The sequence below is a fragment of the Colobus angolensis genome, unplaced genomic scaffold (genome assembly GCF_000951035.1).
Source record: "Colobus angolensis palliatus isolate OR3802 unplaced genomic scaffold, Cang.pa_1.0 Scaffold98, whole genome shotgun sequence".
Lineage (NCBI taxonomy): Eukaryota > Metazoa > Chordata > Mammalia > Primates > Cercopithecidae > Colobus > Colobus angolensis.
This window is the reverse complement of record NW_012123820.1, coordinates 4,948,273-4,962,558: the sequence shown is the minus strand read 5'-3', so window position 1 is coordinate 4,962,558 and position 14,286 is coordinate 4,948,273. Positions and strand designations below refer to the sequence as shown.

General features: G+C 42.4%; 1 protein-coding gene across 2 annotated transcripts in view; it reads right to left on the bottom strand.

Annotated features, from left to right (window-relative positions):
• The window catches only part of PLCXD2 (phosphatidylinositol-specific phospholipase C, X domain containing 2), a 170,307-nt gene extending 156,963 nt beyond the window's left edge, over positions 1 to 13,344 (bottom strand). For both annotated transcript variants that reach the window (XM_011932765.1, XM_011932764.1), the window contains exon 1: positions 12,602 to 13,344. In XM_011932765.1, the coding sequence (XP_011788155.1) occupies positions 12,602 to 12,764 (163 nt within the window). In that variant the 5' untranslated portion in view covers positions 12,765 to 13,344. The remainder of the gene's footprint in view (positions 1 to 12,601) is intronic.
• Between the last annotated feature and the right edge of the window lie 942 nt (positions 13,345 to 14,286).

The following is a 14,286-nucleotide window of genomic DNA, read 5'->3' as shown; positions in this document are numbered from 1 at the left end:
AGGCTGGGCACAGTGGCTCATGCCTGTAATCCCAGCACTTTGGGAGGCCAATGTGAGAGGATCCCTTGAGCTCAGGAGTTTGAGACCAGCCTGACCTGGTCTCTACTAGAAAAAAAAAAAAAAAAAATTAGCCAGGTGTGATGGCACATGCCTGTAGTCTCACCTACTCAGGAGGCTGAGATGGAGAACTGTTTGAGCCAGGAGGTCGAGGCTTCAGTGAGCCATGATCATGCCACTGTACTCCAGCCTGGGTGACAGAGCAACACCCTATCTCCAAAAAGAAAGAAAAAACCCATAAAGAACAGACACTACAATGAACATGTGTTCTTAAATGCTGAAGATGTTTAGGGTGGCTTTCATAGAAAAACATCTTGTATTCCGACTCAGGTATTCAATCTATACAAATATTACAATAAATTTAATATAAACAGATAATAATTTTGCATGTTAAAATATCTGAGGCCTGAGCTAAGAATATATTAATTTACAAAGTTATTAATACATATGAGAAGTACGCCTTATGGTTATTGAATGTAGCAAAAGATTTGTCTAAGAAAACAAAAAACCGTTAGAGTCCTTGGGGACAATCTTATCATCCCTTGCCTTTCCATTTTAATTACCATCATTAGTCTGTGAGCTCACTTGACTCCATCAAGGAGACTGACCTGCTCTTTCCTCTGTGATTCCTTGGCAGTGAGTTGATATTTGATGAACTTAGGACATTGAGTGCTATTTATCTCCACATCTGTCTCTGCCACCTAAGTGTAAGTCTTTGAGGGCAGGATCATGTCTAATTCATGCTTATGTCTCCATACTTAGTTTCTGGAATTTAGTAGGTACTGAATGCATCTATACAGAATAAATACAAGCACGAATACCTGAATAAACGGATGCTAAGAGAGTTGCCTAAGGCTGGTAGGCCTAGGTCTCCTGATCCTTTCCCAAACTTCTATTTGGTCCATCCAACATTAAACAGGTAGAGTTAGCTCTCTGCTCCTTTTTACCCCTTGTACCTGTTCACACCTAGCTCCATTTATCTCCCGTTGTCCTTCTAGCTTGAGTTATCTGGGTCAATGAAGAGGAATGTGTCAGAAAACATAGAGGACAAAATTAACCAGAAAGGATGACCAAAGGAACAGCTATAATAAAATATTACATTGAACAATTTTAAAAGAAAGGTACCAGAGAGTAGATTTCCTGCAACTTATGCCTGCATAAATTATATTCTAATAATATCTCTGTGGAGTCACCAATCTCACACTTCTGAATTAGGTCCTTGAGAAAAATGCAACATTTGTAGAGAACTTCACTCCATATTAACAAGTGGAGAAAGGCTGAGGCATCATTAGGGTATACAAAATTCGTCATTATGAATCCAAGATTCCAGATGAGGGGGGCCATTTAGTAGTCCCTTGAACCAAAGATAACATCTTTAAACATTCTTCTCAACCTATCATACTTGTTTATTTTCCATGAGGCATGTGGGAGAGTATTCATAATAACCATCAAACTGCCTGCAAAATCAGAGAGCCATGTGGCCCATTTAATTTTTAATCAGTCGCCTATTAAATTCATAATTATCCACAATGCAACAAAGCAAATGTTTAAGGCAGAATACTTGGAAGCAGAGGATGTTGATCAACTTATTCTTTTTTATGTGCTGAGAAGCCAAGGGGCATCTCACTGTCTGAGAAGAGACAGCCTGGGAATTCAAAGAGTCAGTCTTGGTCTACACCTGTAACTGGCTGGATGAGCTCAGAGATAACTGAAGTAAATCAGAGGTTTACAGGGCACTTTTTAGACCTGCAATACTTTCAAATGAACTATCTATGTGTGAAACAAGTGCAACCAGACCTTCTCTAGTTGAAGTTTCTCCCCAACAGTCTCCACCCCTTGCCCTGAGGTGGCCAGAGGGGCACCAAAGGGGTACCAAACCTTCCCTGCTCTGCAAGGCACAATGAGCATTCCATTGCCCAAGGTATTCTCCAAGTTAGCTCCAATGTCCTATGATTTATGTGAGTCAAAGGGTGCATGTCAGGGGCGGTGGGGGGGGCATTTTAAAGCTCTCTACACAGGGAGGGGTACCTATTCTCTTTTGAAAGATTTTCTCTTCTTCCATTGTCCAATAGACCCCAATCCCTACTCCAAATAAGATACTGTAGATAATCCATTCACAAGAAATCCTTCTATTCTGCTACTGTGCAACCTGCTCTGTCTCCAAATAGATGGCATCACCTTTGTATGAACTAACCCCTTGCAAGAGGCACTTGGTCATTCCCTAATGAGCCTTCTCAGCTCTGAGATAACCATATTTGCTTTAACAACCTTTTTGGAAACACAGAAGAAAGAACAATAATAAGCTTTAGGAAAAACCAGAAAAATGTTTAGGCTAGGAGAAAAAGTTACATTACATGAACTATTCTACTGTAAAATTCTCCTGCTTTTATTGAGTCTATTGGTGCAACCCGAGATGTCCATGTATGAAATAAATCGTGTTTGATGATTGTGGTAACTAAAAGTTTCCATTTCACAGTTGGTTTATGGTATAGTATACAGAAGCTAACTCCTGCGCTCATGCCCAACCTGCCAAGAGACAATTCATACAGAACAGGCAGAACACTGGACACTAGACGAACACGAAGGGGCACCTTCTGGGACTGGAAACTCGACAAATTTTCTAAAAGAAGTACAATCTTAGTTCAAATCTAAAAGACATAATCTAAAAAATGAGGATATCAGCTTTAAATGGAAACCATCTGATATTGGATATAATAGTAGCTGTGGGTGAGGGTAGAAGATTGGGCAAATTGTGAAATGTAAAGACTTAGCTCTGAAACCATCTCCACTGTGTGCCACCTGTACCCTTCTCCCAGTTCTGAAATGTCCCACAGGTGCCTCAAATTCAGCCTGCTCCAGACTAAGCACCTGCTTCCTTCCACCACCTCTAAACCTGCTCCTTCTCCTTTATCCATATTCCTGGGAATGCCACCAACTTCCTCTCTCTCACCCAAGCCCATTGCACCTTCTCTTTTGCCCTCCAGTTAATCGCCAAGTCCTGCTGACACTTCCTCCTAAATAGTTCCTAAGTCTGTTCTCTTTTTCTTTGTCCATGCTGTCACCCTCCTCCTCAGGTCAGGGTCACCTCCCGCTTGGATGACCTCAGCAACCTAACTGGTCCCCTTGGTTACAGTACTTCCTGGTTCTCAAATATTTTGTGCTGCAGCGAGAGTGATCGTTCTAAAACACAAAGTGGACCTTGTGATTTGCATGCTTAAAATGCTTAAAACCCTTCCCACTCCTGTTCACGTAAAGGTAGTTAACTCTTTTTTTTTTTTCAAGATGGAGTCTTGCTCTGTCGCCCAGGCTGGAGCGCAGTGGCACGATCTCGGCTCTCTGCAACCTCCACCTCCTGGGTTCAAGTGATTCTCCTGCCTCAGTCTCCCAGGTAGCTGGGATTACAGGCGCCCACCACCATGCCTGGCTAATATTTGTATTTTTAGTAGAGACGGGATTTCACCATGTTAGCCAGGCTAGTCTCAAACTCCTGACCTCAAGTCATCCACCAGCCTCGGCTTTCTAAAGTGCTGGTATTACAGGCATGAGACACTGTACCCAGCCTGAAGTTAGATAACTTTAACATGGCCTTTTTTTGTTGTTTTTTTGTTTTTGAGATGGAGTCTCACTCTGTCACCAAGCTGGAGTGCAATGGCGCGATCTTGGCTCATTGCAACCTTTGCCTTCCGGGTTCAAGAGATTCTCCTGTCTCAGCCTCCCGAGTAGCTGGGACTACAGGCACATGCCACCACGCCCAGCTAATTTTTGTATTTTTAGTAGAGATGGAGTTTTACCATGTTGGCCAGGCTGGTCTTGATCTCCTGACCTTGTGATCTGCCTGCCTTGGCCTCCCAAATTGCTGGGATTACAGGCGTGAGCCACTGCGCCCGGCCTAACATGGCTTTTAAGACCTCTAAGTATGTTGCCACTTTACTCCCTGACATTTTCCTCCTTGTAACCCACAGTACAACCACAGTAAACTATTTTGGTGTGTTAAATGCGCCATTCCCTCTCTTCAAGATTCTCACCCGTTTCATTTCCCCTTCTAGAGCATCCTTACTCTGTTTGTCTTATCCTGAGGGCTAATTTCTGTGTATTTTTCAGAGTTTAGTTTATTCATAATTTCCTCCAGGAGGCCTCCCTAGTCTTGTTAAGATGCCCTTGCTATACGCTGCTTCCAGCAGTAATGTATACCTCTCCAGTCATCCTACATAGCATATTGTGTTATAACTGCTTGATTAAATGTCCATTTCTCCAACTAGACTGTCAGCTCTCTGAAGGCAAGGACCATGTCTATATTGATCATCACTGAATCACCAGTGCCTAGGAGAGAGCCCAGTATATGGAAGAAAATTAACATACATGTTGAATAGAGTAAAAGAAACAATGAGTTTCTCATCTTAACCCACAGTATCCATAATAACTGCTGGATCATTTTGTTTCACTTCACTCTTATGCAGTTATTTTAGGGGGGCTTTCCACCCATTTCTGACCAACTCTTTCAATGGCTGCTTTTTGCCATCAGGATGACATTCAATCTTGGCATGGGCATATAAGGCTCATTAGAATCTAGTTCTTGCCTACTTTTCCAGTCTCACATCTATTCCTTTCTTTAAATAAAATCCATGTTCTAACCACACCACACTGGTTGGCTTTGCTTAAGGTCACCATGCTGTCTGACTCCTTAGTCCCCTCTGCACTGTGACATCTGGCTTTCTACTCCTCGCTATTTATATTTCAACCCAAGGGTGCTCTTGGAAGTCCAACCTACCAAGCTTTTCTCCTACTACCAGTAACAGAATTGGGTATTGGTTTTCTGAGTGTTACAGACCCCATTCATTTTCTCTATCATGTTTGAATTTTGGCTTTCTTCTAAGGTCATATTTTCATGAAGAGCAGGGAGAAGAATCTTACTGATCTGCATGATCACCTGATTTAACACAGTACTTGGCACAAAAGGGCATTCAGTAAATGCCTTTTGAGTTAATGATTTTCCTTTAAATGAATACAATTTTTTAAATATAGGCAATGAGAACCAAAAAAAGCAAAAGGAGTAAGCAGGCACTGATGTATATTTTTTAGCCAAATTAACACAACACATTCATATAATTCTTGTGAGGATTCATATGGACACCTACTGCCAAGATGATCACCTACACTCAAACCTGGGGAGGGTGGATGAGAACTGTTTACACCTTTCTTTGTTTGGCATTTATTTAGGGAGGGGTGTATCTGATTTCAATTTAAAAATAATGCTTTTCATACATAAGCCTTCAAACCATACATGTTCATAAAATATTCATCTCAGTCTGACAGGGCCTAGGAATTTTTCAGTTCCACCATTACTGCAGACTGCTGCCACACTCCAAGACATTTGCATTATAGTGCACAAATGGGTACTATTTTTTCCTTTATTTTCATCTTGACAGGTCTGAACAGAAATAAAAATACTGATAGAATATTCTCTAAGAAGAAATGATACTGTACAGCTGACAGTTCTAGAGTAATTGGACATTAACAAAAAAGCCCCAACCTGTTATTTTCTTAGAAAATTTTAGCTGCTTAGTAGACAATGAATCCACAAAAGACTGCCTGTGTTTCATAGATCATATAACCTAGACATCCCCCTTAGAGCAATGCAGACCTCTGTAGCTCAACCTGTTTTATCTTGAAGTTACCTAGAGACCTACTAATACAATCCTCCCACGTACTTTGATCCTCACAGTGTTCAGTAATATAATCCAAATTCCTGTCGATGTTTCACAACACAAGAGAGAAGGTGGAAGACTCCCGCTTAACCACAAATGTAAATACTAAAACAAATTTAGCCACAGATCTCCTCCACCTAAATTTGGTTCTTGATGCGTGTTCAAATTCTTTTCACACACACAAACACACCCACCTATTACAATGTCTACAAATAATCCCTCCTCTGCAGGCCTAGTTTGAAACTCTAACTGGGGTTAGTCAGCATTGGCAAAGTGGTGTGCGATTTTCCCAAAGTTGCAGGATGCTAAAGCACTTCACTAGCATTACCTTTAGTGTGCCTGTGCTCCTAAGTTCCTAGAGGCAGGAGAGAGATGTAGAAGCTACCTGTCAATCTGGTGGAGGTCAGGTCAGATCACGTGTTAGAATCCAACTCCTCAGCTTCAGAAACATGTCTGAGAGACGAGCTTGCAGGTGGACGCAGCACGCTCCAAGGGTCTGAAGTGTCAGTGAGTGTGTTTTGCAAGATATTTATGACGGGTGAACGATAGCAGGTATTGAGATTTGGGCCCAGTGGAGGTTGAGGCTGAGGCTAACACCATAGCTAAGTATCTGTGCATGTGTGTGTGTGTTGGGCAATGGGTGGTGTATGTGTGTTGCATGTATGGGTGATGTATGTGTTTGGAGGGATGATGAAGCTATTATTCCAATAGCTGGGGGAAGGAATTATAAAATATGTATAAGGATTTGTTCAAAGAAAAGCATTTTATAACATTCCCACTCTCGAGCTAGGAACAAAATGACTGGGTTAGGAGGGCAAGTGATGAGGAAATGAGGAGAGCAGAAAAAAAGCTAAACAACATGCTTCTGTCACAGAGGGCTGAGTTTTTCCCAAAGGCTCTGGATGTCTGGGGATGACAAAGTCTGACAGCTGAATTTGGGATGGGACAGGACTGAGTAAATAACTAAAGAAAGTCTTCTGGCATCTTGATCAGCCACCCCATATTGCATCTAAGACACCCTTGGCACTCACATCCTGAGCAACCCTCTGTGTATCCTTCCCTTAACTTTAAAGCTTCCTTTGCAGGACAACCATTCAAGTTACCCTAATCTGATCAGACAGAGAACACTGAGTCAGAGACAGTTTAATTGGACAGTCAGCTCTGTAACTAGATTGTAAATTACCTGAGGGTATGAACTGCATTTTACACCTCTTTTTTGTTGTCCGTTCCAGGCACAGGCTTTCAATAAATGAAGGTTCTGATTGATTTTTTTAAAAGAAGATACATAATAACAATTGTTATTATTATATAGTGCTTATTTTGTGACAGAAAGCATACTATATGAATGAATTTATTTCTCACACTAAGAAAATGAGGTGGTGCACAGATTACCTCTGTGTTACAGAGAAGGACACTGAAGCACAGAGAGGTTAAGTAATTTGTCCAAAGTCACAGGGCTTGTAAAGGGCAGAGTCTGTATTTAAATCCACATAGTCTGGCTGTAGCATTCATACTCTTAACCAATCCATAATCTTTCTTTTTATAGACATGTGTGATTCTGGAAATCTTTGTGGCTTTTGTGATTTGCGGGAGGACAGAGGGCTAGAGAAATGATGAGCCTTTTTAGGAGTGAAACCTACTAATAGAAACACCACAGTCATAGCATCTTTTTATTTTTCACTGTGGCCACCCAGAGCGGGGAAAAGCAAAACAAAACAAAACTAAACTATCCTCATTTAAGAGACCATTTTGGTCTCGTATGATTTTTTTTTTTTTTTTTTTTCCATGATTGAGTCAGCCTTGGTAGATTCAGCTTGGTCCCTGGTTTCCCACAACCTCCAATCCTGTAGAAGAATGGATTTGTTTTAGGCCAACTCGTGGTTCATGCTATCCTCAGAGTAGAGCCAAGCAAAACTTCTTGTTACACAATTTATTTTGTGCCCTTTTGGGGTGGTCCCCAAATCTCTTTCAGATATGCCAGATCTGGTTCAACTTTCAGAAGCAGTATCTGAGTAACGACTCCATCCTGCTCCACTAAAGGATTTTGTTTCCATGTCACACATGTGGGAAGAGGGTGTGGGGCCGCGGGAGGAAGACCTATAGAAATCACCAAGTGCTCAAGGGCAAAACTGCTAGGAAAAGGATAGGATTCCAGAAAGGCAGAAAAGAAGAGAAGGGAATGATCACTAGCAACATGAGAACAGAGAATCGTCTGGGAATCGGAGAGCAGTGAGGAGCACCTGTGGAAGGGTTGAAGCTGGCAAGGGAAGACCGGGGACCAGGTCAGGTCAGGGGAAAGAAAGCAAAGAGGGGAACAAGAAATGAGATCTGGGAGAGGCAGCAGCCAGGCAGCAAAGATGAAAAGCTCTAATCTGACAAGGGAAGAAGGAAGGCAGGAGGGATGTTGGGTGAAAGAATTGCTCCTAGAACAGAAGTTACACAAGGCCTCTTCTTCTGACTCTTGTGACCATTTCAGCCTTAAAATTTTCATTTCTAATGGGGCTTAGTGATGAGCTTATCAAGCCTAATCTTCAGGAATATTATGTGCAATAACAAGAAATGGATTGGAAAATCTTCATATGGTTTCATGTGGTTATTTGTGAAAGCTGAACTTAACCAATCTCTAGCTCTCATCACAGTGAAAAACAATGGTGGCTGCAAACCATGTTTCTAGCATTCTTACTCCATACTTTCAATTATTCACTCAACTGTTACCAATGGCTGCTCTGCTACCTTCTACTGGGATTTAGGATTATAAAGTGAAATAAGATATTTTCTGTCAGCAGATTGTTCACATGGGAAAAACATACCCTTAAAAATAACAATGTGTTGAGAAGTACTATGACAAAGAAACTATAACAGGGATATGGAGGGACCAGAGAGGGTGTCCTCTAGCCATTTCCCTCATATACCCCCATTTATCCCCATAGACCCCCATTCCACCTGGAAAGTCTCCTTCCCAACCCTAACCCTCAACCCATATCCCTTGAAGTCCTGACCATTCCTCAAATTATAGATCAAATGCTATTTTCTCAACAAGGTAGTTCCTAATCTCAGAAGGTGGAATTAATCTTTCCATTCTGTGTGCTTCTGTAACATGTTATTTATATCTCTGGATTAAAATTTATTCTAATTAGTTCTTTTTAAAAAAACTATGTATGATAAAGGTAGATATATATAAATATCTCTATGGAGGTTTCTTAAAGTGCAGTTAGGGTCTGGTGAGGTAAAAGTTCATTTACATCAAGTAATCTACAGCCCCTTTTAAGAGGCTAAAGTGAATAGACCCTGCTGCATTCTGGCAATTGTGAAACCTTGTTTGTACATTTTCTTGTTTTGAAGAGGCATAAAAGAAATAGCCTTTAGACCTAAAATGACCCAATCATTCCTTCCAGCTCTTTCTACATTGGACAAAGAACAGGGAACAAAACAAAACAAAACAAAACAAAACTCAAATTAATCACATAATTTTTAATCTGGAAAGGACTCTATATTTCATTTAACCCAATATCTTAATTACAAATAAAGAAACTATATTCTGAGAAATTTAGATACTTATTCAATATTACACAGCAAGAATCAACAATAAATTTTACAACCCTTAAGTTCAAGGCTCTTCCCAATAGAACCTTCCCAAAATGTAAACCAAGTAGTTTACCTTTAATAAGAAAGAAAGTGTTTTTTTCTAAAAAATGTAACAGCATTAAAATGTACAGAGAAAATTCATTGAAAAGCAGTATACATTACAGAGAAATGTCTTCCCATTAGTCCATTTGTCCACAGAGAACATCATGATTTCACAAACATCAGTGAAAATGTTTGCAGAGTTTAAAGCTTTAATTTAAAAATCTGTCCTTTATGATGTCTGGATCCTTTATCCTTCAGACATCAAATGATTCTATACAGTTAGCAATAAGAATTATTTTGAGGTTCTTCTCCAAGATATTTTAGTATGTTTGGTGGTAGTGGCCATTAACAGGTGTTCTTAACAGTTGCGGAAGTAAAATAATACATCAAGGCTCTGTTGAGAGGTGCACATTCACACATGTTCTCTCCCATCATGACTTAGGCAAAGGCAGCAGGTGCACTCAAATGTGACACAGTTTACTCCATCTCAGTCCTGCTATTATTGCCAAAAGGCTTGCCTTTTCCCTGCCCTTTCCCACGTCCCCCTGCCCCCATCGTCATCCTGATAGATCTGACCCAGTCCTATAGATGCCCCAGATTGGGCATGGGGGTGCGCACACACCCACACATACCAGGTTGAAGCACTAAAATTGAATTTAAAACTTACTGGGTTCCAATGCTAAACAGGCATATATATATATAATATGTATATATGTACATGTGTATATGTATATGTACATATAATATGTATTTATCTACCTATATATTCAAAGTGATAATCACTTAGATAAATACCACTCGCTTTTAAAAATTCTTTCATTCACTGCAGAGGATGGTCTGAAGAAGCTGGCTTTCAGATAGAGACTACACCCACTGCTCTGCCATTCCCAAGGACCCCTCAGGGGCACAGAGACAGTACCTCGGTTTTGCAGCTACATAGGGGTTTAAATACAACTTCTACCACTTCCTATTTGTGTGATCTTGAGAAAATCACTTAACCTCTTTGAATAATAATTTCCTTAATTCTAAACTGAGGATGTTAATATCTACTTTATGAAGTTATGAGGACTGGAGGTATTGTATGCCAATGGGTGCTGCATAGTAGTGCTCAGTACATAATAGCTATTCTGATGCAGATGATGATAAGAGAGAAGAGTTAAAGAGGAAACGGGGGACAATCATGGCCCCCATTTCCCAAATCCCTTCTATGTTTCAGGATTTCTCAGCAAGGATTGGTAGAACTTGACTGCTAGCCTTTATCTGGTGAGTATGAAGCTTGAGGTAGAGGAAAGAGAACTAGTAGGGGGAAGTCCATGAATGGCTAGCATTTAATATGTTATTTTCTTGTCTTGAGCCTACACATACCTACACTTAATGTCCCTTCCACTGCTGAGGAAATGGCATTTCACAGTAGTGAGTTCAGCATCTTTTGAGGAATCAAAGCCATTTTTTTTTTCTTTTTGCTTAGCAGGACCAGACTGCACAAAGCAGGGTGAAAGAATTCGCGTGATCTCCATGGTGGCTAATCATATAATTTCCAGTTTCAACAGCAGGTCCCAGCTATTTGCTCCTCCGCTACCCCAGCAATTCTAGTAACTGTGAGCTATCCTATGGATCACAGAACAAATGCCCAGCTCCTTTCTACAGTCATGGGGTCAGAGTACACAGCCAACCCACTAGCAGAGCTGGTGTTATGGTTTGAGCCATCCAAAGTACAACAAGGAAGGAGGAAGCCCCAACCTACCCCGGACATGCCCTGAATGACACAGCCATTTAGGGCCTGCCTAAGATGCCATTCTGTTTGCAAACACATACTACCTGCCGTATCACTCAACAAAATAATTCCATCAGAAGGCCTGAGGGCAAATGACTAATGTTAAAAGTGGCCCATGCATCATGTCAGTGACAACTCCACAGGCGCCAATTAAACATGGAAAAGACCTGTTCTGAAGCATGCCCATCTGGCAGTTCCCAAGGAGCTGTAGTCAATGGCTGATAAAACATACGTGATCATAACTGTAAAGAAATTTCGCAGCCCTCTCCTTGCTCAAAAGGAACCGGGGCCCATGAGGACAATCAACCTGGAAGACACCCAAAAGACGAGGTGAGTAAAGAAAAGCCTGCATTTGAAGCCAGCACTGCTCTTCCTTGTGCACAGAAAGCAAAGATCGGGAGTTGCATGAGGTCATATTTTCAGCCACCAAAAACAAACAAACAAAAAAACCAACCAAACCTCAAAAAAGCCCAGACACGTCTAGGGAATGCTTGGGAGTTTGTCTGGTAGTCTATGGTGAACTTCAATTGTTATGTCTCCGAGTGAAAGAAAGGATGGGCAGTAGTCCATCCCCTGCTCCTAGGAGTGCTTTCCAGTATCACCATTGCAGGACTTGCTCAGCACACCAGGTCAAACTCACTGTCCAAATATCCTTCCCTAGAACCATACAATAACCACCTTCTGAGTGGAAGGAAGAGGACACATTTAACAAATGAAGTCAAGGCATAAAACCTCCAGCAGAGAGACAGTGGCTGGAGCAGAAATGCTTTTCAAGGCTGCAGTTCTAAATCAGTCAGGCAGACACCTGTATACATACATATATAGAGAGACAAAGCTTCAAACACCACCACCTCATCACACCTAATGACTGCCTGTGATGAGAGTTTGCATTCTCTATTCTGGCTTTTCTAACAACAAAAATGTGTCTTTATACTCAGTTCTGATTCCGAACCTATTCTCTAATGCTTATCTATTTTTTGTTTTTCCAATACACAAGGTCAGATAAATGAGAAATAAAATATTTTTCAGTTTTAATTTTCATCCGGATCTAAATTATTTGTGACTTTTAATTCATTACCTTTGATTTCCCCTTCAAGTGATTTAAGTCAATGCACCCCTCACATACACATAACAACAGTAAGAAGGATAATATTCTTAGATTGGGGCTAGCAAATATAAGCAAAACAAACAAACAAACAAATAAAAAACCCACAAGCAAAAACAATGATGCTTCCGCTTTCATGAGTCCTTTTACCAATGATGCAGTGTACCGAAATCTCTTTAAAGCAGTTGCTTCAGTGTTAAGTTTTTGGTTTGAAAATAAAAAGGGGTCACTGACAATTAATTTCTCAGCACAATAGAAAAGCAACCCAACCCCTTAACAACACTAAAATGGCAGAATTAAACACAGTGGGAACAAGTAGGAATAGACGAATACCTGGGATTGCCAGATTGGAAAGGGGGAGGTTGTGAAGGTGAGGGGGGAGCGAGGCCATCCAGTCGGCATTGCAGACCTCCGATGCTGTCTTTGTCCCGCTGGGGTTGGGGGAGCAGATGGTCCCCATCCTGAGTTTCCTCCTAGCCTTCCTAACTGCTAGCATCCCTGTTGTTAACAAACTGGCCAGTCTCAGCCCAGTGCCACTCACTCAGTGATCATCACTTCTCGGGCTCTGTGGAGGTTTCAGGGCGACGCTTGCCACGCCAGTCTTTCCAAAATGCCTTTCTGGCTGGGAGACGGGGCAAACAGATGGATCCCTACCTACTAGCACCCGCAGTCCCCACTCTCCCCGGCCCAGCCTCTGCTCCACTCCTTTAATCTGCTCAGTCCCAGCTCCGTTAAACTTCTTACGTTCCCCTCTGGAGATGGGGGAAGGTAGGCCCCTACAGATAAATCTTACAGAAACTGAAAGTCCGAGGAGCAGCCACACCCGGAGCCACTCACAAGACAGGTGCCCACCCAGTGTACAGACATGCCTGCCGGTCCATACACATGTGCGCGCCCGGGCGCGCCGGCTCTAACCTGATTTATGTTTCTATATATGTCACTGGGCTGGTACACAAGCTGGGCCTGCCTGCTACTCACTCCCCCGCTTCTCTGCACAGACGCCCCCTGCCCTGTGGCTTCCTGAAAGACACACAGAAGTGCAGCCGGCGGCACCCCGACTCCCAGCAGCCCCTCCCCGCACTGCCGGGCAGATTTGCCGGGCTAGGCGGCCGGTGATTGGCCGCTGGCGGAGCGCGCTCCGATTGGCCAGCGCCTTCCGGGCTGCCCCTCTGTCCCACTCCCACGCCTCCCCTGCTCCCCAGTCTCCTCCCTCCGTTACTCCTGCCTTTCTGTGTGTGTACACAGACCCCGCGGCAGCGACTGCATTCGTGGAAACTTGCAGGCTTCGGCCAGTCGATCCTCAGATAGGTCCTTTTTCCTCCAGCCCCTCACACAGTCAGCACTCAGATGTTCACACACGGAAAGGGTTACGTTTTCTGTAAACCACAGAAGCAACAGAAATATGAGAGGTAAGAGGCCCAGAAAGGTGCTGTGTCTCATATTTGGATGACAACAACTAGGATGGTTTGTGTTTCAGGCATTACATAATTAAGCTTCACCTACACATCACTAGGCAGTAGTTCCGTGCAGTTATTCCCATTTTACAGAGGAGGCAATAATGAAACCTATTTGTATTGTCCTGTTGTTTAGAACCTTTTTTCAAATTCCTTGTCCCATGTGCTCTTCACAGTACCCCCACCAGGCAGGGAGGGTTGCTGATATAATTCCCTTTAGTAGATGAAATGAAAGTCTGGAAGCATTCAGGGAGCTGAATGTGGTGGCACTATTGGAAATCCCATTTTGGGACAAGTCTCGCTAGTATGGAGGCTGCATACAAACCCATTTCCCTGCTTTCTGCAGTGTTCCCTACTCCTTCAAATGGTACTTTTCCGTGACGGAAAACTATGAGGTCTCTGCTGGTCTGAGGACTTTGCACATGAAAATCACAGGGACATCCTGGCAAACAGACAAATCAAGAAAAGCACCCTGGACTTGATGGTAGGGTTCCAGAAGGCTTGATGGTAGGGTTCCGAATACTCGATGATAGTGTTCCGGAGGGCTCAGGCCAGACAGGTCCT